Below are 26,689 nucleotides of genomic sequence, written 5' to 3' on the forward strand. Positions count from 1 at the left end.
ACCTCTGCGCTCTTCATCCCACCACCAGCTTCTGGTCGCCTCTCAGTTCTTGCTGTTCCAGGGACAAGCCCTCCAGGTTCAGGGTACAGTTCACGCCCACAACGTGCCACCTCTTCATGGTTTGCAGGCTCAGTGCATGTCCCGTCAGGAGGCCCCCCCAACCACCTGACAGCCCCTCAGCCCCTCAGAGCTCCTGGTTCTCACCCACTGCCCCCTTGGCTTGGCTCCAGAGGTCACTGCCCCCTCTTGTCTCTGCCCCCCTGCGGCCTGCGCTCCCCGGATTCATCCCGTTTCTTCCGGAGCCCGCAGTGCCAACCCGCAGCAGCAGCAGCGGCGTCACGCAACCTCTCCCGACGAGGCCGCGTGGAGTCTGGCGCTGCTCCTGGACGGGACGTGATTTTAGGCCAAGGAGGCTGTGCGCACAGCTGTCATAAGGAAGATGAATGGGGAGGGGGGGAGTGACGCTAACAGACCGGAAGGGGGTGGAGCGGCCGCTGGGTGGGGGCTGGACCTCTCTGCAGGGGAGGGGACTTGGGAGGGGAGTCACAGGCTGGACCCCCCCCTTCCCTCTCCCCCAGGGCCCAGCGTGGTGGCAGGTGCTATATCCTCCACGGCATTCAATTCCCACCATCTTCTGAGGTATTTACGCAAGGGGTCCAGAGAGGGTCAACCACTTGTCCAAGGTCACACAGCACCGTGGGGCAAGATCCATGATCTCCAGGAACATTCCTTCCAGGCTTTGCTCTTCAGCCATCCCAGGTGAGGGGGTGGGGTGGGGCTGGCAGGTGGGGCTGCTGGGCCCGTGGTGCTGTCAGAGACTGGGTTCTGGGGACCTTCCTGGGTGGTCCTTCTACTGCTGAGAGGAGCCCAGGGCCTCAGCTCCTGGCGGGAGGCCTGTCTTTGATTCTTTGATGCTCTCACTCTGTGGACCCCTGGGGAAAGTCTGAGTCATCGCTGAGCCCTGAAAACATATTTAGCTCCTTTCATTGTCCCTAATAAATCAATTTCCCCGGGTCTCTCACACCTGCCGCTCACTTCTGGATGCCCCTTCACACGTCCTGTCCCCCCTGGCACCGGCTCCAGCACCCGTTCTGGGTTACTGGGGACCCCACGGACCTGGCAGGGATGCTGTGTGCCCTTTCTGCCCCCCTCACCCTCTCCTGCTCTCGCAGGCACCCATCCTGTGCAGAGCTGTCTGTTCCAGGCAGCGATTTTCTCTGTCCAGCATCACAGAGTGTTCCTGGTGCCCAGGCAGGGCTCGTGCGGTCGGAGCTCAGCCAGGACCCTGCAGCATGCTCAGTCGGTCCAAGGACCAGCCTCTGTGTCCTGTGGGCTCTGCACTGGCCTCCCACCCCACCGCCTGGCCCTGCTCTGGGGCAAGCCCCAGGGAGACCTCATCATATTCCTCTTTGTCTTGGTTTCTATTAGTCCTTTCAGTTAAAAGGCCCAGACCTCAACTTGGATATTCATCCTCAAAAACCTCTTCCAAGAAGCCTTCAAAGTTCTTTAACCTCCACTAGGAAATTTTGCCTCCCTCCCTCCCACAGTGACCCGGCCTGACTTGTATTTATAAGCAAGCATGTATGCAGCACCCTTAAAAAGAATAATAATAATAGGCCCTGGTTTAGCTGCAGGTAGGTACCCACCATTGCTTGAAGGACTTCTGTATATTTTATAGCCCTGGGAAATTTCTCTACTCCACCCCCCCCCCCTGCAATTTATAGCTTCTGAAAACTCACTGGAGGGTCAGCTGTGAGTCAGTTCTGACTCAGCAGCCCACAACAGCAGCAACATTTTACAAATGGGAAAGCTGGAGTGCAGAGAGTTTAGGACCCTTGGGGGTAAGTGGTAGAGTGAGGCCTTGAATCCAGGCCCCATGTTTCTAGAGGAAAGGCTCTTACTGCTACACCCCCCCACCCCGCCCCCCCGTGGCCTGTCCCAGTAAATGACTGGTGGGTTCTGCTCGTTTGTCTCCATGGCTGGCGAATCTAAGCTGGGAGAATAATGCTCCACGGCTGGAAGGGAAGAGAATTGGAGTATTCCACTCAACAGACTAAATAGAGAAGCCTGTGCCCAGGGAGTTGGAGGAGGGCTCTGCTGTCTTCTGGAGCCTGTAGGTCCTAGTGGACCAGCTGCACTCTGCCTCCCAGCTGCACTCTGCCTCCCAGCTGCACAGGCCAGGGACTCTATGCTGGACAGAGGCCTGCCTCTGTGTGGGGCATCTCATCAGGGCCCCAGGCTGGCTGCAGGCGTGCCATGCATGGACGGTGGGCGCCCCCTGCTGTCCAGACTGAGGAATGATGGGCAGGTGGGTGGGTGCATCCTGGACCAATGCCTCAGAGCTGCTGGCTGAGTCCAGTCCCCAGTCGTGAGGGGCCCTGCCCACCTCTCAGGACACACGCTCACGTCCGAGAAGCGCTGGCTGTTCTCACGGTCCTTGTGGGTCCAGTCGTGGGCCCGCTGATGCTGAGCTTAAACCAGCAATGATTGTGCACCTGTGTCCCAGGTGCTGAGCAAGTGCACAGCCTGGCTGGTCCCTGTCCAAGGTCGGGGGATGACGGGAGAGCTCACTGCCAAGTTCACATCTGTCTTGCCCACTAGCCTGGAGCTTCCTTCGAGGGGAGGGATTATTCTGATCATTTGCGGAGTCTTGGTTCTGTGCACAGAGCTTAATAAATGTGGGTGGAATGAAAGAAATTCTTGGATATGTTGCTCAGTGCCAATGATGGATTTCAGACAGGCAGCTGGAGTAGGGGTTAGAGCATGGGGGGGGGCTATCAAAGCCCTGCACACCCTGTAGAAACCAGGACCCCCACAGCCTGAGCCCCACACAGGCAGGGTTCTGCATTGCTCCCCGCCCCCCCCCCCACCTCAGTGCTTGCCTCAGTGCCTGGTACACAGAAGGTTCTTAATAAATATTTGCTGAGAGGAGGTCTTAAATGAAGGTCAACAAACTGAAAGGCCTCTGTAGCACCTCAAGGGATCATTTAAGCCAGCCGTGGCTTGCATCTCCCTTGTGACAGGGAGCTCATTACCTGTTCCCTGAAACACTGGCCCCTTCTTTCTTTGGACCAGTTATTACTGTTATTAGGTGGTGGTGTGTCAGCTACGGCTCACCGCGACCCAGGAACAACAGATCTGAGCTTTGTCCTATCCTTGTGATCTGATACTCTTGAGCTTGTTGTTACAGTCACTGTGTCAATCTATCTTGAGGGTCTTCATGCCTTCTCTGACCCTCCACTTTTCCCAGCATGGTGTCTTTTCCCAACAGTAGTGGGGCTGCTTAAAAGCCACTTTTCCTGGGCCTGGCAGAACTAGCTCCCACCTGCCCTGCTCCACTGGGAGCCCTGTCCTCGGGCCAGCTGCTGGGGACTTGTCTGAGTGACAGCCCCAGCGCCTCCGAGGATGAGGCTGCAGAGCCTTCTGAGTGTGCACGCTGCCCAGCCTGGCCCTCCTGTCCTCGTCCTGGAAAGGGACTGAGGGAAGGGCTAAGGTGAGTCCAGGGATGGCAGACTTGGCCACACAGAGGACAGTGCACCAGTCACGAGTTGGATCACGAGCTTTATTCTCGTCTCAGAGTCATTTTCCAGAACAGCTGCTCGTACCTGGAAACTCACCGATTCCACCCACTCAGCAATGAAGGAGGAAGATGCGGGACCAGAGAGCAGAGGGAGTGGGCCAAGGTGACACAGCCAGTGTGTACCAGAGCCTCCTGATCCCAGCCCGGTGCTTCGTCCATGATTCCTGGATGCCCCTTCATGGGTCAATGGAAGTGGAACTCAGCTCTGAGAGGGAGCTTTCAGAGGTCCTTAAACATCCAGGCCTGTTCTGGCTCTTTGTGCATATGCCAACCAAAATCTTCGCTGGTGCAATATCATTACCATGTTTGCACACCTCCAAAGACAGGAGTCTCACCACCTTAAAGGTAAGCTCCATCCTTGAGCAGTACCAACCCTCTGTGGAAGGAGGTGTGTTTGCATGCATGCACTCACAGAGCTGCTTCTTTGCCTGAGGAATCACCTGGCCCCTGCTCACAGCACCAGCTGGCAGAGGGGAAGAGGCAATTTCTGTTTCCTGTTGTGTTGCCAGGGACTCTTCCTCCAGGGCCCGTGTGAAGGGGTGAGAGTGCTTCTGAGAAGCAGCCTGTTCTTGGAATCCTCCTCCAGGCCAGGCCTCCTTGCACATGGAGCTGCCTGCTTTGCTATAGGGCTGCCACTCCCCTTTGACAGGTCTGTTGCAGAGGGTTTGGGGACTGTGAGGCCCACTGTGACTGTCTCACACCAGACCCCAGGCTAGTGGTCCAGCAAGAAAGCTGTGGATGAGACTCTGTCTCTTGGAGTATAAGCCTTGTGTCGTTTGTCAGCTTGGCTGCTACCTCCAGGCAGCCTTCCTGATAACCACAGTTCACAAAGTGCAGTCTTGACTGAAAAACTAGTCTTGCATGAGTCCCATCTGTCTGGGATGCTCTCTGCCATTTCTTGAAGGGTCTCAGCTGCCCTTCTTCTTCAAGTGGACTTCCTTGAGTCCCTAGAGCCTTCAGGCCAGGATCTGCCCTGGGCTCACTGGGTAAACAGGTCCAGGATCAAGGGAGAGATTGCCTAGTGCAACCCTGACCCTTTGCTAAGAAGAGGCAGCCCAGGGCAGAAGAGGGAGGCCAGCTCAGTTCTGCTGAGGCCTCCCAGGGGCTGTTCCTGAATCCTGGGGGGCAGAGACTGCTGGCACCCAGAGCCAAGGTGGGCCTTGAGATAGAGCACAGAGCTCAAAGAGGCCCAAGTATCTCTAGTCCAGGAACCGGAGAAGCAGCAGGTGACAGTAGAGGCCACATGGGCATCAGAGATGAAGGTCGAACAGGAGCCCACAGGGTCTGGGCTCCCCATGCTGCCTAGTCCTGGTGTTGCCTGGGCCTCATGAGTGGGCTGAGCTGGGGCGGAGCCCTGCTCAGGGGAGGGGAGGGTGGAGATTACTTCACTCCACTGAAGTGCTCAGGGACCCCCAGGCTCCTCCTACTTGGAAGACTGATGGCATTTTAGGGTGCAAGGAGCCATTTCACAGACGAGGAAAATTGAGTCCCAGAGATAGGGCTCTGGGCCCTAGGCCTGCTTTCCTCACTATTTACTGTAGTGGACTTGGGGTGGAGGCCAAGGAGGTCTCATTGTCAGATGCTGAGCCCTGGGGGTCCTCACCCACTTCCTGCCCACTGTTAGCTGGAGGTCACAGATGAGTGCAGTGACATCTCTGGACCAGGAAAGGGTGCACTGGGGTGGGAGATGAGTCTCCAGGAACCACAGGTGTGTGGGGTTCCAAGGTAGCAGCCCCCAGCGCATCTTCCCAGGAGGCTCACTGCTTGCTGGCAATCTTCTTCTTCCGAGCAGAGACTAGGTCATAGAAGGGGACACGTGTGATGCTGGCTCTGGAACAAGAGAGGAAATGGGGATGGGGCCCGGGTGAGTGTGGCCAGGCTTGGTGCCCAGGGACAGGATTGAGATGTGCGACCTCAGGTCGAAGCAGAGAGCCTTGGGAATTCTGCGCCCACACCCCAAATCATGCCCTCCTTAGAGGCTCTGTCTTGGAAGCAGGTGGAAAGAATACTGGAGTCAACAATGCAGGGACCAGGGACCAACTGGGATTGGCGGGAGCCCCCCCACAACCCCGACAGCGGACCTTGTGCTGGTCCTGACCGGCCACCTGCATGCTGATTCCCTGGACAAGCCCCTCCTGGTTCTCTGTTTCTCAGTTTCTGAGTTTCCAACTAGAGATCATGGTGCCCACTCAGCCCTCAGGAGGGTGGACATGGTGACCTTGGCAGGGGTGCAGCTACTCCCTCCTCATGGCTCATTTCAGAGGCTTAAGTCTCTCCCCTGGGCTGTGATTATATGTCTTTCTACTGCTTGACTTGAAACTTCAAGGCTAGACCTTGAGCTGTGCCTTTTCTTACCTGACTACAGCCCTGTCCTGTTTACCAGCGTCAGCCTTTCATGGCCCCCGAGAGAAAGACTAGCTCATCACCATGACAACCAAGGTCTTGCCATCCTCTACAACCTCATCGCTCACTGTCCAGCCCAGACCGCCTGGCTGCCACCCAGGCACAGCCTGCACTGCTCAGCCCCTGCCCCGTCCCACCCTGCGCCCATGCTGCCTGCCCTACAAGCCCCACACCCACACTGCCCAGCCCCACCCTGCCCAACTCCACACTGCCCAACCCCTGCCCCCCCCACACCACCTAGTGCTACAATGTCCAGCCCTACGTGGCCCAGCTCTGCACTGCCCAGCCTCTATCCAGCCCAGCCCACACTATCCAGCACCCCCACATTGCTTAGTCCCCGCCTCTGTTCAACCCTCACCCTGCCCAGACTCTACCCCTCCCAGACCCCACATTGTCCATGCTGTCCAGTCCCACACTGTCCAGTGCCCAGACTGCCCAGGACCACACTGCCCAGTCCGCACTGCCCAGCACCTCCCTCTGGGATGCGCTCCAGCAGGTCTCTCACTGACTTGCCCTCTTTTCTTCGCCCACATCGGCCCTGCACCTGGAAGGCCCTTCCCGCCACTTGCACTGGGCTCAGTCCTTTCCAGCATCCCGCTTCGGTTGCTGGTGGTGACAGAGCAACCTTCAGGAGGCGCTCTGCAAGTGCAGTGCTGTGCAAAGGGCCTCCTGCACAGAGTCCCCTAGGGTCCGCCCGGCAGTCCTGTGCAAGCGTGCCTCATGCCTGAGTCTGGGGCCCGTGCTGGGACCCAGGAGACACAGGATGTAGGCTGAAGGGATATGCACCCCAGAATCAGGGAGGAGAGGCCGGATCAGAAACCAGGCCTGGGGCAGCGCCCACCCCAGCGCCTCACCGGATGGCCTCGATCCACTGGTCCCGCTCCTCGGCGCTGGAGGCAGAGATGCGGTAGGACTGGTGCTTGCCCTCCACCACCTTGCCGTCACCATCTGTCTTGCACGCCTTTATCTTCTGGCCCCGGGAGCCGGGGTTATAGAGTTCCAGGCAGAACTGGGGAGGGAGGCAGGGGAGGATGGGGGTGAGGCCATCATGCCCACCACTCCCTCTGCCCGGCTCAGGACTGTGTCCCCTCACTCTCCCAGAACCTTGGGCCCCAGGGCAGGTCAATGCCACAGAAAAGGACAGGGTCTCAGTGGTCAGGTGGAGCCAGACTCTGACACTGGCTGACTGACCTTGAATAAGTCACTTCACCTGAGCCTCAATTTCCTCATCTGTTGAATGGGAACGTTATCCAGACTTGGGGGGGAGATGAGTGGGGCACATACTAAGTGCTGGGTGGGGACAGTAGTAAAGCAAATATCTCCAGGGGGTGGGAGTGTGTCCTGCAGAGGGGCAGAGGAAGGGGCTCATACAGCTCAGATCTGTCTGTGTATTGGGGCTCCCCAACCTCCCGCTGTCTGAGGAAATTGCTCTGTGGCTCTGGCCTCAGATCACCACAAATACTTACTGGCTTCTTGGGGTCATCCACCTTCTGGACTGAGAGGTTCTCAAGAGGAATGATTCCTCGTGGCTCTTTATCCTGCAGGCGGGAGGGGAGGGCAAAGTCAACACTCAGACCCTGGATGCCAAGGGCAAGACGTGAACTTGGGGCCCTGTAATCCAGAGAGAAGTGGGCTCATAGTCTCTGTCCAGCCCTGGAGGGCAGGGCAGAGACTTGGCCAGGAGCTAAGAGCCGGCTTTCCACTCTGGACTTGAACCCAGGGCCCAGCTCCTCCTTATCTCCTTAGTTTCCCCATCTGTAAAATGGGCTTGGAGATGGGCTGAATGATATCAAAGGGTCCCGAGGCCCTGTTTGCTGACTGCTGTGGAGGGAAGGGGCTGGGTAGGGAGGGGCAGGGGCACCCCAGCTCACCGTGGTGAACTCGAAGTAGTAGAGACAGTTGTCGGTCAAAATGAACCAGCGCCGTTTCCAGGTCTTCACGCGGCCCCCTGAGAGAGGCCGGGAGGTGGTCAGCCAGACTCTGCCCTTCCGGGGCCAACATGGTCCCTTCCCAGAAGAACAGGCTTCCTCCTCCCAGGTTCTCATCTGGCAACCGGGTCCCTAGGCACCATCACCGCCGGCTCATCCATTCTCATCCCCAAACCTTGACAGCCCCCATCACCCCAGGCTCCCCGCGAGCTGGCCTTCAGAGCTCCAGGACAGGAACTTTCTGGCCTTTGCCACCCGGCTCTGTCCCTCAGCCTGCTCCTCGCCTGGTGCTTTGCCAAGCATCAACTTTGTATTTGCCTGGCACGGTTCTAGAAGTTTCCAGTCAATAGTTACTTACTGAAAACCACTGGAGGATTAGCTATGGATCAGTTCTGACACAATAACACCACCAGTCTCAGAACCACTTCTGAGGAGGGAACCATTAAAACCCCCCATTTTACATATGAGGAAACTGAGACACCCAAATACATTGCCCTTGCGTAGATCTAGCTCATAGTGACCTCAAGGGACCGGGGAGAACTGACCGCCCCATAAATTTCCACAGCTACGATCTTGGCGGAAGCAGCCAGCCACCTCTTTCCCCTGCAGCAGCTGGTGGGTCCAACCACTGAGCCATCAGGACCCCTGACTGAGGCACTGAGGGGCCACGGCACCTGCCCAAAGGAGCTGAGATTTGAACCCTGGGATCCTGGCTCGAGGGCCCTAGCTCTTGGCCATTACGCTGCACTTTCAGCCCTCCCAGTGTTAAGATTCCATTTCACAGCTGCAGAAACGGAGGCTGAGGAACCCAAGCCCAGGCACCTGACTGGAGGAGCTGGGCTTTGAACTCAGGGCTATGGGCTCCAGAGGCCCCTTCCCGGACTGAGTCAGGCTAAGAGCAAGTGGTTGACGCAGGAGGGCGGTCAGTGGTGTGCAGGGGAGGGCAATGAGGAGGAGGGTGCGGGGAGATGGAGGCCTCCAGTGGGTAGGACTGGTACAGTCCTAGGTGCACAGTAGATGCTGAAGGCCCCCCAGGTGAGACCCTGCTCCAGCATCAGCCATACCCCCTCACCTGCCTCTCAAAGTCACTGCCCCTGGCCTGGCCACCTCTACCAGGGAGGCTTCCGGGACTACGTGGGGACAGGGGCGGATGGCTTGTGGTTCAACTGCTAGACTTTGCAGCAGCACCCACCACAGCAACACCCACCTCCAGCTCCCTTGCAAACCGAGGGCTCAGGTGCTGCTCGGGGGTGGGGGAGGGCCGGCCCCACCCTAATGCATCTTGAGGGAAGGTTCCCCTGAACCACATCCTGCCACAAGCTCTCCCCTTCTTCTGGGGCACCCAGCCTCCCACCCACCAATATCTGCCACTTGCTGACTGTGTGACCTCGAGATGTCCTAACCTCTCTGAGCCTTGATATCCTCAGAATGCCGAGTTAGAGGCTGGGCTGAGCCAGCACCTGGAACCTCGCCTGCATTCCGTGGGTCCTCAATACAGGTTATTCCCATCAAGACCCCGCAGCCCCATCCTCTGAAGAGAGAAATGAACGGCCATTGACATGTCTGTGGATCTGTCCCCTCTTGTACTGAGGTCCAGGCTACCTTCCTCTCCCCTCTGCCTTACAGCCACCATTCCCAGGATGGACGGGGGACCCAGAATGGAGTGCCAGGCTCAGGACCTGGGGCCCATCTGACTCCATCACCAAGGCTATGTGAAGGTGTGCGTGTGTGTGCACGCCATGCAGTTATGTGCACGGGTGTGTGTGTGCATGCTTGCTACTGCGTGTCGGCTTGTGCACGGGCGTGCATGCCTGCACATACGCACACGTGTGGTCATGTCAGCACACACGCTGGCCTGTGCATCAAGGTGTGCCGCGGTGTGTTCTACATGTGGATCTGTGCGCATGTGGAGGTAAGCATGCCGCCGCCTGTCCCCGCACGTTCGAGCGCAGGCCAGCGCGTGCGTCCTCCCGCACATGTGTGCGTCCGCTCCCAGGCCTCTCACCCAGCTTCAGCAGCCAGCCCTCGCGGTCTGGGTTGAAGAATGTGTGTGTGAGGTCATTGCCGTCGTCCTCCGGGATGGAGAAGGGCTCGCTCTTGATGCTATCGAAGAGGTTCTGCCGAGAAAGGAGCGAGGGGCTGCTGTGATGGGTCGCCTGTCCCCCCTGCCCCCTCCCCTGTGGGGTTGTCGAGCCAGCCTGTCCCGTGTGACCGAGCACAGGCCAGCCCATCCCTGGGCAAAGTCCTCCTCTGTCTGCTCGCTCAGGACTGGCGCCTGGTTCCCCTTGGTGACACCTCTCTAGTTCTCCAGGCCCACTCTGTGCCCCTCATCTCTGTGGCTGTCCTTGTCCCTTCAATGTCACAGTCTCCCCCAGACCACCTGCTACTATCGGGCTGAAGGAGTGAGGGTCAGCATCTCTGCGAGGCCATTGCTGCCTTGTTCATGGCTCTCCATGACCTGCCAGTACTTGGACACAGCAGGATGGGGACACTGGCTTTGGAGTCTGGATTAGAATACTGTGTGGTCACTTGACAGCTGTGTGACCCTGGGCAAATCTCTTAACCTCTCTGAACAGCTTTGTCCTCATCTGAGGAAACAAAACAAAACAAAAAAGGTGAGAACACTGCTGACTTCCCAGGATTCCAGCAAAGTGACAGAACCACACAGGGCTCAGAAGCGCTTCCCCTCTCTCCAAGGGGGAGGCGGTGAGGAAGGCATGCACCCCCTGTCCTACCCCGCTCCTTTCACCTTCACTACCCAGAGCTGCTATTTTGGGGGACGTGAATGAGTCCTGGAGTCCCACTGTGCCTGGGAGGGTAACAGACAAGGAGAATGGTTGGGAGCCATGCATCACACGATCACACGTAAAGTCTTCCCTGAACACATGTACACACACACACACACACACACACACACACACACACACACACCCCCACAGAGCAATCAGGGCTCCTTGGACAATGCCCAAAGGAGCTGCCAGGAAGAAAGGAATGGCTGTCCTGGGTAGAAAGCCTGGTGAAGGGGAGGCTCCTGAGTGGATGCTGACCCCCTGCTCTCAGACCCTAAGAAGAAGGAAGTGACCTAGTCTGGGGAAGGGGGGCTCCGTGTGCAGGGGTGAGGGAGAACTTCCTAGGAAGGTGATTCTGATTCTCCAAGGAGCTTCTGAATGTGGCAGGGGTGGCCTCACAGAGTAATGAGCTCCTCATCACTGGAGGTATGTAAACCAGGACTGAGGGGTTCACTGTGGGTGAGTTATGGCTGTGAACACCAGCTCATGCCTGTGTTTTCTGAACCCCCGACTTGAGGACTGGGGAGTCCATGAACGACCAGCCCGAGCTCCAAGTGTTTGCAAGCACAGACTGAAAACTGCTTCTTCCTGCTTATTTAAAACCAGACACAGTATTGTGTCTCCTTTGATAAGATAATTAAATCATTTCCTTTGCTTTGCCCTTGTGTGTGTTGCTGTTCAAATGGTTTCCTGGAGATTTTTTAATGAAAAATTTCACAAGTGTGCCCCAGCTCCTAGAAATAGCGTTTGTTAAATTTTAATGTCCACTCTCCCTCGGGGCCCAGGGGTGGGGATGCGGACGGCCTGATGCCCGCGTTCCTGGACTTGATGTGGGTTGGGGGCTCAGTCCCTAGAACATTCTAGAAACCCTCTTTACCCCTCCTGCCCAGGCTTAGCCAAGCTCTGGAATTTCCATGCAATGCTTGCTTGCTGGCTGAACAGAGCCTGTCCCAGGTAGTCCCTGTCAGCAAAACTGACAGTGGAGAAATATTTGGAAGCCCAAGGAGGCAGACAGGGACAGAGGGCCTTAGACCTCCCCGCTCAACCCTGCAGGGGGACCTTGCATCATCTACAGTCTCCTTATCAGCTGCCACACTCTGCCCCCACAAAGAAAGCAGATCCATTTGCCCACATTTCCTGAACCTTGTAAATGTCAGCCTCTCCCCTATAAAAGCCCTATCCCCCACCCCCCCAAACCACTGGGCCCAGCTGTCTCCTCCAGCTGGGTGGTTATAATGAGAAACAACTCATCTCCCAGTGGGTACCACAGCCCCCCCCTTCTACCACCCCCATACTCCAGGGGGTGGGTCACTCACATCTGGCAAATCAGAATTTCATCCTGCTTGTCTTACGATTGGCTCAGGATGTGACCCCAGCCAGCCAATGAGCTTTAAGTCTGGGACTTTTTGTTTGGATTGCTGAGAAAGAAGGAGCCCTGGTGATCTGGTTGGTGATGCTCCTAAGGAAAAGGCTGGCAGTTCAAATCCACTAGCTGCTCTTAGGGAGAAGGATGGGCAGTTCATTCCCAACAGGATGTGTAACCTTGGAAACCCAATGCAAAGTTGCCATGGTCAGAACTGACTCCATCACACTGAGTTTAAGCTGGGATAGAGGGCTGCTAAGTGAGCTAGAACCCTGGAGGTGTCTGGGTCAAGGTCTTTGGCATCACTTGGACAGAGCTCATTAAGAGGGATATCAAAGTGTAGGAGAAGAGACCTGAGTCATTGAGCTCCTGGTTCTAACGGAACCTGAAGCCAAGTTGATCCTGAAACTTTTCAGTTACAGGAGCCAAGATTTTCCTAGCCAGGAAGTAGTCAGAAGATGTAAAAAAACCAGCCAAGTTCTGAAACCCCTAATTGTGGCCTCTGGTCTGTGCAGAGGAAAGCCAGAGTCAGAAGTCCTGACTTCAAGTCCAGATTCCTCACAGACTAAGAACTTGCTGGCCAGCCACTTCTCTGTGAACTCAGTTTTCTTAGTACAAACTGGGGATGCTACCTCTTGCCTAATGTCGAGAGAACATAGGACTATGCCCTGTGTGCAGTATGTTCTGACAACTGGTTGTCCTTACCAGTATTATGATTATGTGCAATCTGTCTCCAGAGTGTCTGGATGGTGCAGATCATTAAGCACTGAGTTGTTAACCCAAAGGTGGGAAGTTCAAGTTCACCCAGAGGTGTCTCAGAAAAAAGGCCTGGCAATCAACAGTTGAAAAACCAGCTCTTGAAAACCCTATGGTATACAGTCTACCCTGGCACACATGGCGTCACCATGAGTTGGAATTGACTTGATGGTCGCTCGCTTGGCTACCTTCCCACTGGGATGCCTAGAAATAGCACAGCCATTTAAAATCAGTGTCTCTGAGCCCCCCTCTGCCAAGACCTAGGGGAGACCCAGGGTTCAAGGCTCCCCACTTGAGAGTCCTGGAAGGGAAGCAGCTGAGTCCTGAACCCACTGTTGCCTCATCACAGAGTGGGACCCAAGCTGTGGAGGAGCTGGCCCCTGGGGTCCCCTCACTGAGCTCATTGCCTGGGTGGGGCTAGGTGTTCTGACCGTGCTGTTTCCTGGGAAGAAGTGGATTTACATGTCTTCTTGTAGGGGTGGGGTGTGCACATGTGTGTGTGCGTGCGTGGGTGTGTTGGAGCAGGGGCCAGATGATGGAGTGCTGCAAATCTGATGACACCCCTTCTTTTGCTTTCACCCTCTGAGATGTGGTGGTGTGGTCTGTCCTGCACACCAGGGAAGAGATTTGAGCAAGGACATATACGTCCAACAGCCAGAGGCACCCTGGATTGGGAGGCTGTCCCCTATCTGAGCCTCAGTTTCCCCACCTGCAACAGCAGAAGGTAGGGAAGCTCTTCTGGTTATTCCCCTCCCTCCCCTCCTCCACCCTCATCCTTCTCCTGCTCTTGCAAGGTGAGTGGTTCCCCTCCTGGAATTTCTCAGTCTCTGGCCAGAGCCTGGTGCTTCACAAGCCTTATCTCAGCCTCTTGGAGGACAATGTGACATGGGAGATCAGGGCCATTAGCCCCCTTTGCAGATGGGAACACTGAGGCTCACATCCAAGGCTGCACAACCTTAAGGGCAGAGCTGGGTTAGTTCTCCTATCACTTGCCTGCCCAGCCTACCCCTGATATGCACCCCTTGATATCTGTGTGCCCCTGGATTGAGCTCTTTTTATGCTGCATCTGTGGGAATGACTTTTAATTTAAAATATGTTGCTGGCAGGGCTCAGGCTGGAGTCATTCCACAGACTCTCCTGCAAAGTGGAGCTTTGGATAATCTGAATGTGCTTAAGGCTGATGGGGGCGCAAAGGTAAGATTGGCCCCAGGTCCATGAGAGGCAGCTTTAAAAGCAAGGTCAAAGCTGTGTGTGTCTCTTTGATGACACCTTGGGGAATTTTGGGCTTAATCAGCCTCTCTACTTTCTAGGCACTTTGCTTAACACCTGACATTTTGCCTCTAATGCTAGGAATAACTTAGGGCTCAGGCAGGTCAAGCCAGGTCCCAGTGTCACACAGCCCAAAAGTGGTGCGCCAGGGCTAGGCTGTGGCTTTGCTTTCACACTCCTTCCCCGACCAGCTGCAGGTCTCTGCCGGCTGCCAAGGAGCATAATAACCCTTCCCCACCAACCTCCCAGGCAGAGTTTGAAGCTAAATTGAGATAATAGACCCGTAAGCCCTATGAGAAGAGAGTTACATGCTCTGTACAAAAGAAGTGCATTGTTAGTAACAAAAGGCTTGAACTGGGGAAAAATACCCGACACGTGCAAAGCTACAGAAGGCTGCTGGGAGCCGTGCAGTAATGCGGCTTCTGGGGGCCCAACCGCTGGGGGCCTGGCTGTTGGGGGCCTGGCTGCTGGGGGCCTGGCCACTGGGGGCCCGGCTGCTGGGGGCCTGGCTGCTGGGGGCCCCGTTGCTGGGGGCTTGGCTGTTGGGGGCCTGGCGGGGCTGGGCTGCAGATGTCATTAACTCGCTACCTGCCGGACAGGTATGAGCTGCACAAAGGCCCAGGCTTGCCAACCTGCAAATACGTCTTCCGTCCCAGGCGTGTGGCTAAATGCTGTGCTTTTTATTAATTATCCCTCATTGTGACACCAGCTGCCATTTCGAGCCTGCCGCTGTGTACCTGGCAGAGGCGATGCCCTTTACATTATTTTTTTAAATTACTACCCACGGCTGCTCTGTGACGCAGGTATTATTACTTCACTCCCTTGGCTGAGGGGATGGCGGCTTGGAGAGAGTGAGTCACAGCCAAGGTCACCCAGAAGGGATTTGGCCCGAGAAATGTCCCCACCTCCCTCTAATGTTAAACTAAGGATCAAGTCAGGTAGTGGGCCATTGGGTGGATTCTCACTCCTTGCAACCCCTCAAGCCTGGTTTCTGGGATATGATATCTTTAGAGGATATGACTGCCTGGCTTTCTTCCACTGATGGGTTCAAACCACTGACCTCTTGGCTGATAGTCTCAAACGTAGCCCACCCCGGAATGAAACAAGATCCACACTTCTGAGGCATAAGGTGGATGGGGCGCTAAACTGGGAGGGTGGGGTTCACACCTCCTGTCCCCTCCCTACCCTGAAGGGCACCAGTCCCTGAACTGTCACTTCCTGTTCTAGGACTCACTTCTGTCCCAGGAACAGCTCAGTTGAGTAGAAAGCTGTCAGATCCTGCAGCTGTCATGTGAAGCGTTGGCCCTCCGGCCCCACCCACCGCCCATCACTGTCCACACGACCCACACCCCAACCACGCAACCTTGACCTTCCTCCCTCTCTTTTCCATTCAAGCCAGGCCTGCGTGCTCTGACAGCATCCTCTTTTTAGAATGTTATCCTCTGGGAAAACTCCCATTCAGTCGCTGTTCAACCGCCACCTCCTCTGTGAAGTCCTCCAGAATGCCTTCCTTCCCGGTCCCCAGGAGAGCTCTAGGCTCATTCTGTCTGTGCAGCTGTGTCCCACAGTCTGTCTAGCACGACTCACAGAGGACTTGTTAGTCACTTTTTGGTCATCTCACCAGACCCTAGACTCAGGAAGGGCACAGGCTGGGAATGATCAATCCCTGGGCCCGCTGTGCTGAGTGAGGGGGCTGGCATGGTGTGATGGGTGATGGGAGGGTCTGGAGGGGGGAGAGAAGCCACCAGATCTGGGCTCTGTGTGGCTCTGCTGTGGTTCACATGTGCCTTGAAGAGGACCTCAGTCCCCTGGTCTCTGAAAAGGGTCTGACACAGAGATTCAGGACTTTTGACTGACACACTGAGAGATAAATAATCCCAGATTCTAGAAGAAGTGTGAAAGGAGTTTTCCCAGAGTCCTCCGGGGGTTGGAGTCTGGGAGGACTACCCTGGGCGCTCTCCACTCTGTACTTTTCAAGACAGAGACCACCACTTGTCTGTGATGGTCCCTCTCCAGAAAGCCTCTTCCCTGGGTGGTCTGTCCCAGACAGGTGGCCTGTCTCTGTACGATCTCCCCTCACTGTTCTAGTGCAGCCTCTCTCTGAATGGTCTATGTCAGGACAATCCCTTGTTGGGGTGGTCTCGGGCTTCTTCTGGAATTTTCTGTCTCAGGAAGGACCTTCTCTGAGTGGTCTATGTCAGTGCAAGCCCCCCCTTGAAGGGGTCTTTCTACCTCAGAGGCACCCTGGCTGGGCAGTCTGTGTGAGGACAGGCCCCTCTTGGAGGCCCCAGGACAGGACTGGGGTCCCCACACTGCTCTTACCCACAGCAGTTCCTCTGACAGGTCGCTGCCCCCATTGATACCGCGGTTCATGGACACGAAGCGCTCGAAGGGTGGCTTGTCCCGGACGTTGGGGTTGTGGAGGCTGGTGTTGAGCATGATGACGGAGAAGGACAGGACATAGCAGGTGTCTGCGGGATGGGACAGCGGTCATGGTCCTGGCCTGGCTCCAGGCCCTGACCCTTCCTTGGGGCCGAGATCCTGTCATCCCTGCCCTGCCCCGGGGTCCCGAGGGTGCGCATCACCCTCCTGGCTTTGTGTTCAGGGCCCAGCGTCACCCCTCACTCTTCACTGAGCTCCTTTGCTCTGCACAAACTTCAGGGTCACCTTTGAGCTCCTCCTGCCCTCCCACCCAGTGCCTCCCACTGGCCTCCCTGTCGGTACTTCCCGCCCTTCCTCTTTCTACCTATTGACGCCTGAGCCCTTGTGCAGCTCAGGCCCAGCGCTCCTCCTGCTGCGCCCTCCAGCCGCCCTGCCCACTCTGTTCTCTGCTTGTTCTCCACTGGAGAACACTCATTGTTGGCACCAGTGTTCGGGGCTTAATCACGCGCAGTCCTGCTGGCTCTGTGGGCTGTGGCGCTGAGCTGCAGCTTTCCTATTCAGACTTCCACGTGCTCCAGAGCCAGGCTGGGCTGGTGGCTTGGTGGGGAGGTGGCTGCCACTCTGGGTCTTGTGAGGTGTATTTAAACCCTGCATCCAGAGCCAGGGAAGCCCAGCTGTGCCCCCAGCTCTCGGCCGACCTTGAAGAAGTACTTCTGAGTCTCGGGCTTATCTCGGTCTTCTAGAATACTATGATTCTAGCTCTGATCACTGGCACGGTGGCACTTGTCCTGTGCTAACCTCTCTGTGTCCCCGGGACCACCTATGAGCAGGTGATGGCCTCTGGATGGCTGGGGTTCTGGGAGGGGCCAGGTCTTCATCTGAGCTTTCTGTAAGGACAGGACATCAGCCATCTTGGTCACTGTCCATGCCCAGTGGCCACTTAGGAGCTGGCCACAAGGGACACGAGGGGATGTCAGAGGAACTGATGTGAGAGCTCTAGACTCGGCACTTTAGGTAAAGGGGTTCAAAGTGGAGTAGTTCATGAGCTGAGTGATAGGAGAGGCAGGGGGCCTGGATACCGGGACTTGGATGTGTCGGGGAGGGGGGCTGTGGGTCTTAATCTCACTGTACTCCCACCTCTGAAGAACTTGTAGGGGGAAGCTCTGAAGAGGCACCATCGATCACACAGGATATTAATGAGGTAGTGAGTGCCCCATCACTGGAGGGGACCAAGTCAGAACAGAATGTAAGGCTATGAGGTGGGCACCAGGCATCCTGGTTCTGCGGATGTGAGTCTGTGAGTAAAGTGGATCATACTGTGGGCTTTGGAGCCAGACAGATTCTGAGTCTGTCATTTCTTGGCTGTGTGTCCTTGGATGAGGGAGCTGTGGTGGCTCAGAGGGTAAGGAGTTGCACTGCCAACATGAAGGTATGCAGTTTGAATCCACCAGCTGCTCCGTGGGAGAAAAGTGGACAATCTCCACCCATCCTATTTACTGCCTCTGAAAACCTGCTGGGAGTGAGCTCTGGGCCAGTTCTGACTCAATGGTACACAACAACAACAACAACAAATCCTTGGATGAGTTACTAATTCTCTGTGCTTCCGTTCAACTCCGTAAGAACAAATTCGTTTTGACCTCATGGAGTTGATATGAAAGGCCAAGTGGCTTTGTAGATACAAAGCCCTTAATACACAGTGGAGTGCCTCATATGTGGAACTGACTTTTGTTGTTGCTGTAACTTCAGAAAGATCCTCCCAGGCTACCCTTCCAGTGTCTCTGCACAGGCATTTGGTCAGCCCTGGGGGTGGCTATGGAGATAACCTTGGAGATTGACTTTTCCTGCTCTCCTTTTATTCTCCCTTTCCCCACACTTCCCTCAGGCTGCTCCATGCTTCTGAAACTTGTATCGCCCTGAAGTTCCTGCCCCCAAAGCTTCGTTCTCCTTTGACATCCTAGAAGACTCCTATTCATCCTTCAAAACTCTAGTCAGACCCACCCCCCTTCTCTGAGAAGCCATCCTGGACTTGCTGACGACGACTCAGCCCTCACTCTCAGGCAGGGCTCGTCACCCTCCACTGGCATGCTACTTCTGTCCTGGGTCCCTGGGCCATCACATCCTACCCCCCGCCCCCCGGGGTGATGCCTACAGCAGAGGGAGTACTTAGCAGAGGGTCTAACATGAAGCCGGTGCTCAGTGAGGAAGGAATCAGGCTCCTGGAGCCTTGCTGTGTGAGGCAGCCTGATGGTGCCAGGTGGTCATGGTGCCCTGCCTGGCGGTGGTGAAGGGGTTCAAGTCCCAGGTCCCTCCCTGTTCCTGGAACCTGTAGACTGGAAAACGCCCGGGTTGCAGAGGCAGTATCGGGTGGCGAAGGTCTCCATCATCCGGTCGATTTTCTGGGCCTCCCCCGGCAGCCGGAAACTCCATAGGAACTGCCTGTAGGAGGATAGGGCCATGGGCAGTGGGGGGTGGGGGGCTCCTGCTGAGACCCTGACCAGCACTCAATCGCTCCGGCCCCCAGATGGGAGTCTACACCTGGTGTCATACTCAGGGAGGTGGTACACATCCAGGGATGCTTTTAACTCTCAGAACTCCAGGGTTGGACGTGCCCTGCTCCCTGCACACAAAGATCTCAGCCTTGTTCACAGCCCAGTTCCGCTCCTCAGAAGAAAAGACCTGGCCATTCACCCCAGGATGTGGCTGGGGTACAGAACAAGCGCCTCTCCCCTCCTGAGACTCTGGAAGTCATTGGTTTCCATGGCTTCCAGCAAAGTTCCCTGAGCAAGGGCCTTGGCTACTCTGACCTCGCCCTCTGCAGGCCCAGCACAGGCTGGGGCACCCAGGAGTGAAATGCTTGGTGAATCTTCTTGAATGATTGGGGGAAGGAATTAATTAATAAACATGGGGACATCCCAAGACATTGCCCCTTATTCCTTAAAGAGCAAGGGAGTTGGAAGAAAGGTCACCCTGCCTGGAAGGTGATGGTTTCTTCCCTTTTTTATCTGACATACTCCTATTCATGCCACAAAGCCCAGATCAAATAGCCCCTCATAGGAGCCGTTCTTCTAGGTAACACCACCACCATCCCCACCCCCATGGGCCAGCCCCTCAGTTAGTCCTCATAACCCTATGCAGAGGGCACTGCTGTTACCCCTATTTTACAGATGAGGAAACCGAGGCCTAAAGAGGGCTTTTTACTGCTGTGATTTTATCAAAACCACATGGGACACAAGTGGTGGAGCTGAACTGAGAAGCTGAGCTCCCAGAGTTTGTGCCTCTAACCGGAAGACTGCACTACAGTAATAAAAATAAGAGCAGCAACAATAACATCTTAATAAGAAAATAATTGGTAATAATAAGGGCACTATGTATTAGCTGGAGTAATAAAAGAAAGAAAAGCAAGTACCAATGCAGACAAGGGGTAGCCATGGGAGTAATACGAGAAGTGTGATAATGATTTGATGTGATTATAATGGCTAATTGCATTTATAACAACAACAGCAATAATAATAACAACAACAATGGCACAAAGAGCCAGGCTCTGGCGTGGGCAGTCCGCAGGTATTGTCCAGCTGCACCATCCCTTGCCTAAGGAACAGAGACTCTCCTGAATCAATCGTTGCTCCCTGTCGCTCCTTCATGGCTTCTGACCCTGTTTGTGGCTGACCCTGTTGCACCTCCCCACCCCTGCGCTGTGCCTCCCTGGGTCCCTGCTTCCTCCCCTCTGTCCCCCGGGGCACTCACCTGAGGGCCTGGACGAGGTTGAGGTTGGAGAACTCATGGCAGTCCACAAAGGCCTGGAGAACCTGCAGGTTGATGGGGTCCCTGGGAAGAGAGAGGAGGGGGGACTGCTGGGTGCTCTGCCCCTGGGGACCTGCTGGCCCTGGTCTCCTGGTGGTGGAGTCTGCTCACATCTGCCTCCTCTGACTTCACACCCCATGTGTCCACACCCATGCCTTCCCTTGGGGCTGCAGATGTCCTCCTACACAGGATGGCTCCCAGCACTGGCTGAGAGACAGCCCGCTCTGAATTCAAATCCTTCACCTGTCATTTCCTCCCTGGGTGACCCTACTCAAGCCTTCTGACCTCCCAAACTCCAGGGCCCTCCTCTAAAAAAATAGATGCCAATGTGCCCCTATTCCTCCCAAGTCAAAGAAGGCCCCCTTCCTGCTCCTGCACTTCCTGTCCTCCTCAAGGGTGAGGGTCTCCTTCCTGGGAACCTGGGAGACAGGTCACTGGCTCATTGACTGAGCCCTGTCTGTGGCGGGAAACACCTGCCCACCACCGAACTTCCTGCACTCAGGAGTGGGGCTCAGTTCAGAGGGAAAGAGAGGGAAGCACAAGGTGGTCCAGGGAGACTGGGCCATGCTGCCCACTGGGGAGCTGATCACGCAGGGGGGAGATGACCGGGACTCATCTCCCGCCACCCTCACCACTGTAGGCAGCCTTCATCACCATCTGGGCAGCTGCAGATGCCTTCTCTCTGGTCTCCTCGCTCCAGCCATGTTCTCAACAGCCCTCCACCCCCATCAGCAGCCAAACCCGCCCTCTGTCCAGAACCTTCCATGGATCCCCAGTGCTGTCACTAGAAGAGTGTGCACCACATCGGGCAACAGTGTCAGAGAGGACACCAAAAGGATTGTAGTGTTTAAAAAGCCCCGAGGTTGCCGTGGGTGACGTCAGCGGTTTGAGCCCCCAGCTACACCCAGTGAGAAAGACGGGCATGCTTCTCCCACAAAGATTCCTATTCACAGCCTCAGCGACCTGCTGGGGGGTTTCTGTGAGCGCGAACCCACCTCAGGGCAGCGGTCGACAGTGTTTGGGCAGACATTTGGCAGAAATTTATGATTTTTAATAAAAAGTTCCCTGTAGTCAGTTATAACAATAAAAACATTTTTTGTAAGCCCAGCTTTATTGGAAATAAAAAAAAAAAAACAATAACAGAAAAAAAGAAAAACAAACCACCCACCACCCCCGCTGCCGAATCAATTCTGACACATAGTGATCCACAGACCAGAAGTGCTCATAGGCTTTCTAAGACTTTATGAAAATGGATTGCCTCATCCTTCTCCCCTCAAGCTGCTGGAAGACGAAACACTCAGATATTTCACTTAGCATCCCAATACCTTAACCAAAGCACTACCAGAGCCCTCTCAACCTAGGTTACACATGGTTGTTGTTGTCATGTGCCGTCAAGTCGCCTGCGACTCATAGCGACCCTATATACAATAGTCCTACATCATGTTCTATCCTGTGTCAACCTTATTGTCTCTGACACACGTCCTCCCATCACCCCAATCACTGCATCAATCCATCTCATCCAGGGTCTTCCTCTCCTGCGCTGTCCCTCCACCCTCTCAAGTATGACCTCCTTCTCCAAGGACTGGTCCCTCCTTGCAACATGTCCAAAGTATGTCAGACGAAGCTTAAGAATCCTTGCCTCCAAGGAGCAGCCTGGTTTCACCCTCTCTAGGCCAAACCTGTTTGTTTCCTAGCAATCCATGGTATATTCAACACTCTTCTCCAGCACCACAGCTCAAAGGCATCAATTCTCCTTCTATGTCCCTAATCATTGTCCAGCTCTCTGAAACATGTATTCACGTACTTCAGAACTTCCTGCTAATCTCCATTTTGAACTTTGTACAGTGTTCTTGTCAGAGCTGTCTTCAGCACCCAGTTACAAAGTTTCAAATCATGTGGTTTTATCTGCACAGCTTGATGGTAGCTCATAAAACTCTTAAGTGGCTGATTTTCATAAAATTTCTGGTGTTTTAGCTACATTATTGTGGTAATTAATTATTTGTGAACCTTTATCAATACCGTTTTGGAGAATAAAGTAGTAATTGAAGGAAAAGGAAAAACACAGAAAAAGCTTTCTGCTGGGTTGCATCATTGGAACACCAGTGAAATTGTTCTTCAGTGCTGGAAGGTTCCACAGCATGGCTGTTGTTAGGGGCCATGGAGTTGAGTATGACACCTTAGTGGTTCCATGGACAGCAGACCCCTCTCCTACCCTGTGCCGCCCTCATCATCTCTGACATCTGAGCCCGCTGCTGAAGTCACTGTGTCAGTCCACCTTGTTGGGGTCTTCCTCTCCTTTGAGGACCCTCCACCTTTCCAAGCACAATGTTTCCTTCCAAGGAATAACTTCTCCTGGCAACATGCCCAAGGCATGAGAGATGAAGCCCCATCATCCTTGCCTCCAAGGAGCACTCTGGCTGCACTTTCCCCAAGACGTCTCTGTTTATTCTTTTGGCAGCCCCTGGGCTACTCAGCACCCCCCCTCCCGCATCACAGCTCAAAGGTGTCAATGTGCAGTCTCCTCCTAGGCTATTTATTACCTCTGAAGACCCACTAGAGGTCAGCTGTTGTTCAGCTCTGACTCAATGACCCATAACAACAAAAGCAAGAATTATTTTCTTGTTAGTAACCATATAATTGAATTAATTTGCATTTAAGCAACTTAAACGATAGTTATCACTTATAATTCTACTATTAAAATTGATAATAAATGTCACAAAGTATTCCATATGGTCTTGGATGGGAAGAAGGGCATGGGAGGGGGTGACAGACACCAATCTCAGCAGTGTCTTAGGGATCCCCTTTTTGCCCCCCTTCTTCTCCCCTCACTCTGTTCTGGAGTTCCCCAAACATTCCTTTCCCCTGGGCACGTACTTGCCTCTGGGCCTTTGCACTGGCGGTTCCTCTGCCTGGAATGCTCTCACTCTGGATTGTCACACGGCTCCCTAGGACCCATACCTCACGTTCTGGTCAAATGTCACTTCTCTGAGACCCTCCTGTCCACACTATTTAAAATCACAGTCCCCAATCTATGTCCTCCAGCACGTCTAATCTCCTTTAACTGTGTCCTTAAAAAAAATGGTGTAGAAGTTGTCAAGCATATACATGTATGATAGAATTTATCTCTCCTACAGAACGGGCCTTCCCCAGGGTAAGGGGCTTTGTCTGTCTTGTTCTTTGGTGCAAATCTGGGATTGTGGCAGGACTTGGCACACAGCAGATTCTAAAATTATGTGTGTTGAATAAATGAATGGGAGGCATGAATGAATGAAGAAAAGTAGGTAGGCTTTGGTTTAGAATCTGGACGGGGGTGAACAGTTAGCACCCTTAAACCCCAAGAAGTATGACTTTATAGTCATTATTCATTTTCTTACTCACATCTATATCTCCCCCATGCTTGCTTACCCTACAACTCTGTGCCCTCAGTCCCTGATTCCCTCTTTGTTGTCTTTATGTTGTTGTTAGATGCTGTCAAGTCAAGTACAACACATAGAGACACTATGAACAACAGATCTGTCCTATCCTGTGCCATCCTCGCACTTCCTGACACACAAGAGCCCATTGCAGCAGTCACCGTGTCAATCTACCTGGTTGAGGGTCTTTCTCTCCTTTGTTGACCCTCCATCCTTCCCAGCATAATGTTCCTCTCCAAGGAATAGCCCCTCCAAGCAACATGCCTGAAGTATGTGAGGTGAAGCCTCATCATTCTTGCCTCCAAAGAGCACTCCAGCTGTACCCTGTCCAAGGTATATCTGTTTGTTCCTTTGGCTGTCCATGGGATGTTCAGCACTCTCCTCCAACACCACAGCTCAATGGCATCAATTCTTCTGTCATCCCTATTCATTGTCCCGCTCTCAGCATAGCAAGTGATTAGAAAGACCATGTCTTGAATCAGAAGCACCTTAGTCCTCAAACGGACATCATTACTCCTTGATAATTTGGAGAGGTCCCTAACTGCAGATTTCCCGAGTGCAATATGTCTCCTGGTTTCCTGATTGCTGATACCAAATGTCTTCTCTATAGTTTATTTATCTTATGTGGAGACTATACACAGTGGTAGGAAGCAGGTGTGGCATCCGCTTCCTAAACAACGTGCCTCCGCAAACTCTGTGAACTTTGATAAGTGTCGATAGTTGTAGAGGGGCTTCAGGACTTTTGTTCATAGGGTTGCTATGAGTCGTGCTCGACTCGAAAGCAATCAACAAAAACAACAACAACAACATGCATAGTGGTAACATACATGGCTTGAAATTTCTGCATGTGCAGTTCATTGATGCTGAAAACTCTTTGATTTGTGTGACTATTCTCACCTTTCTTTTCAGAATTTTGCCTCCTTGTTTAACATAAACTGCGTGCCCTCTAATAGTTCAAGTTGCTGCTGCCAATTGGATCCCATATGGGTAGTCCTTAAAAGGACATAAAGGTTCCAAGCTGACATTCCTTGCTAGTTAAATTAAATCATTGTTTGGTTTTAAGAAAGCTTCAGGGAATATTTTTTGGTTCCAGGTTCAAAGATTATCTCGGTGCAGTAATTGAGGGTTCATTCATTCAGTCTTCAGGGCTTTGGAAAGTCTGGTTTCCAGGAACATTTGAAATTCTGTTTTATATTCCCCCCATTTTGATCAAGGTATTTCTATAGACTCTTTGCCCTGCCTCCCTCTTGAGGATTTTCTCCCCTTACCTCTCCCCGAGGTAGATGCCTATCGCCGTCTTGTTGAGGCCCTCGCCCTTGTAGAGGAACTGAGCGATGTCCTGGACGTCAGATGTGAGGAGTTTGTGTTCAATGAGATACTGAATGCCCTGTAAGAGAGAGACAGAGGCCCTGAGAAGCCCACACAGAGCAGCCAGCCTAGAAGGAGAGACAAGGAGGCATGTCCATGATGAGAGCCCAGGGATCTGGCATTCTGGCATTGACACCACATGTTTGGGGAAGTTCTATCCCTTAACAGAAATGTCTTCATAAAAATCTGCCTTTGTGAGGTGGTGAGTTCCCTGTCACTGGAGGTATGCAAGGAGAGATGAGGCTTTTATACAAAACTGGATTCCTGCCAAGTGCTCCCCAGGGCTGCCTTTAGCTTGATGGGTTTTGATTTTATGCATAAATGATTCTTTATGTTTGTAATTCTAAGATTCTACTTTTCATTTTTTTCCCTCTGAAAACCTTGTTATTTTTAAATAGTGTTTTGGTTCGCCCCCTCCCTTAAGTAATCCATGTGCATTGGGTGAAATGAGGGGGGAAAATACCCCAGATCTTCAGCTGAGTACCAGGGGGAGGAAGTCACCCCACTTTGGCGGCTGGTGTAGTGACAGTGTCCCTGGTGGCTGCTTCCCTTTTCTGTTTAGGTGGAAATGGAACAGACTTGCTGCAGCCTTGAAACCCACTCTTCTGAGACAGGGCTCCCCTCCCCCTGCTGCCAGGGTCTGTCTTTTAACTTTGAGAACTTGAGGGGGTTGTTTCTGGATGTTAAGATCATGTCTTCACTTTCCCTCAAGAGGTGCCTGGGACATGGAGACAGAGCTGGTGGTCTGGGGTGACGGGTGACGGGTGGAGGGTGGGTGGGACCTGCTCTTCTCAGATGAGGACTTGTGTTCATACTTGGGGGTGGGGTGGGGGTGTGTGTGGATGAGGGGGGCCCTGAAGGTCTGTGGCTGTGGGTTTGTGATGGGTAGAGGGACAGCTTGCCTTCTAACAGGAGTAGTAAATTTCCAGGGTCCCCAGCGTGGCTGGCTGACCCCACCTTTCAGCATGTGGCTTCCTCCTGTCTCTGACAGGAAATGAAGCCCCTGGCTGCCACCTCACTGGGTGGGGGATGGGGGGTTGTTTAGAGGCCATGGGGTAGGGGTAGTGGAGGAGGGGCAGAGCAGGAGCTGAGCCCTGGGCCTGCAGTATTCCTGCCAGCTGCGGGGACGTGAGAGAGGGCACCACAGGATTGGCTCCCACCCAGCCAGGTGGCCTAAAGACCCATCTGGATACTGAGGCCCAGAATCTAAGGATCCCACTGTAGATTCATTCATAGAAGAGGAGACAGAGGGTCCAGGAGGGCCAGGGACTTTCTCACACCTGTGGACATCGTAGGTTCAACACAACACAACACAACACAACACAACACAACACAACACAACACTTCCATCCTGGGGCTACAGTGCTGTGGAGTTGACAGGGCCCCATGTCCCGTCTGCCTGGTGGGCCTCAGTCTCCTCATCTATAAATTGGGCTACTGTGCCAGTTGAGGAGAATGAAGGGAGGCACAGCTTGACCCAGACCACTTGCATACCTTGCTGGGGTCCATGTTGAACTTCTTGCGCCCAATGCATAGCTCCTTCTTCTTTTGGGCCATCCGGCTGTGGACAGGAGACTGTCAGTCAGGGCTGCCCCGGAACCCAGGGTGGCCCTCCCAGCCCCATGGGCCCTTCATGT

At 54.2% G+C, this 26,689-nt stretch overlaps 1 protein-coding gene across 1 annotated transcript in view; it reads right to left on the reverse strand.

Annotated features, from left to right (window-relative positions):
* Nucleotides 1–5,186: 5,186 nt before the first annotated feature.
* The window catches only part of CYTH4 (cytohesin 4), a 41,246-nt gene continuing 19,743 nt past the window's right edge, over nucleotides 5,187–26,689 (reverse strand). Inside the window, exons 4-13 of the mRNA XM_006890146.1 lie at nucleotides 26,547–26,613; nucleotides 24,953–25,071; nucleotides 20,215–20,295; nucleotides 18,794–18,906; nucleotides 16,411–16,559; nucleotides 9,917–10,028; nucleotides 7,855–7,931; nucleotides 7,450–7,521; nucleotides 6,838–6,992; nucleotides 5,187–5,410 (exon numbers count right to left, since the gene is read on the reverse strand). Coding sequence (XP_006890208.1) covers nucleotides 5,338–5,410; nucleotides 6,838–6,992; nucleotides 7,450–7,521; nucleotides 7,855–7,931; nucleotides 9,917–10,028; nucleotides 16,411–16,559; nucleotides 18,794–18,906; nucleotides 20,215–20,295; nucleotides 24,953–25,071; nucleotides 26,547–26,613 — 1,018 coding nt within the window. The 3' untranslated portion in view covers nucleotides 5,187–5,337. The remainder of the gene's footprint in view (nucleotides 5,411–6,837; nucleotides 6,993–7,449; nucleotides 7,522–7,854; nucleotides 7,932–9,916; nucleotides 10,029–16,410; nucleotides 16,560–18,793; nucleotides 18,907–20,214; nucleotides 20,296–24,952; nucleotides 25,072–26,546; nucleotides 26,614–26,689) is intronic.

The sequence above is a fragment of the Elephantulus edwardii genome, unplaced genomic scaffold, assembly GCF_000299155.1.
Source record: "Elephantulus edwardii isolate Elephantulus edwardi_28Jun2011 unplaced genomic scaffold, EleEdw1.0 scaffold00086, whole genome shotgun sequence".
Lineage (NCBI taxonomy): Eukaryota > Metazoa > Chordata > Mammalia > Macroscelidea > Macroscelididae > Elephantulus > Elephantulus edwardii.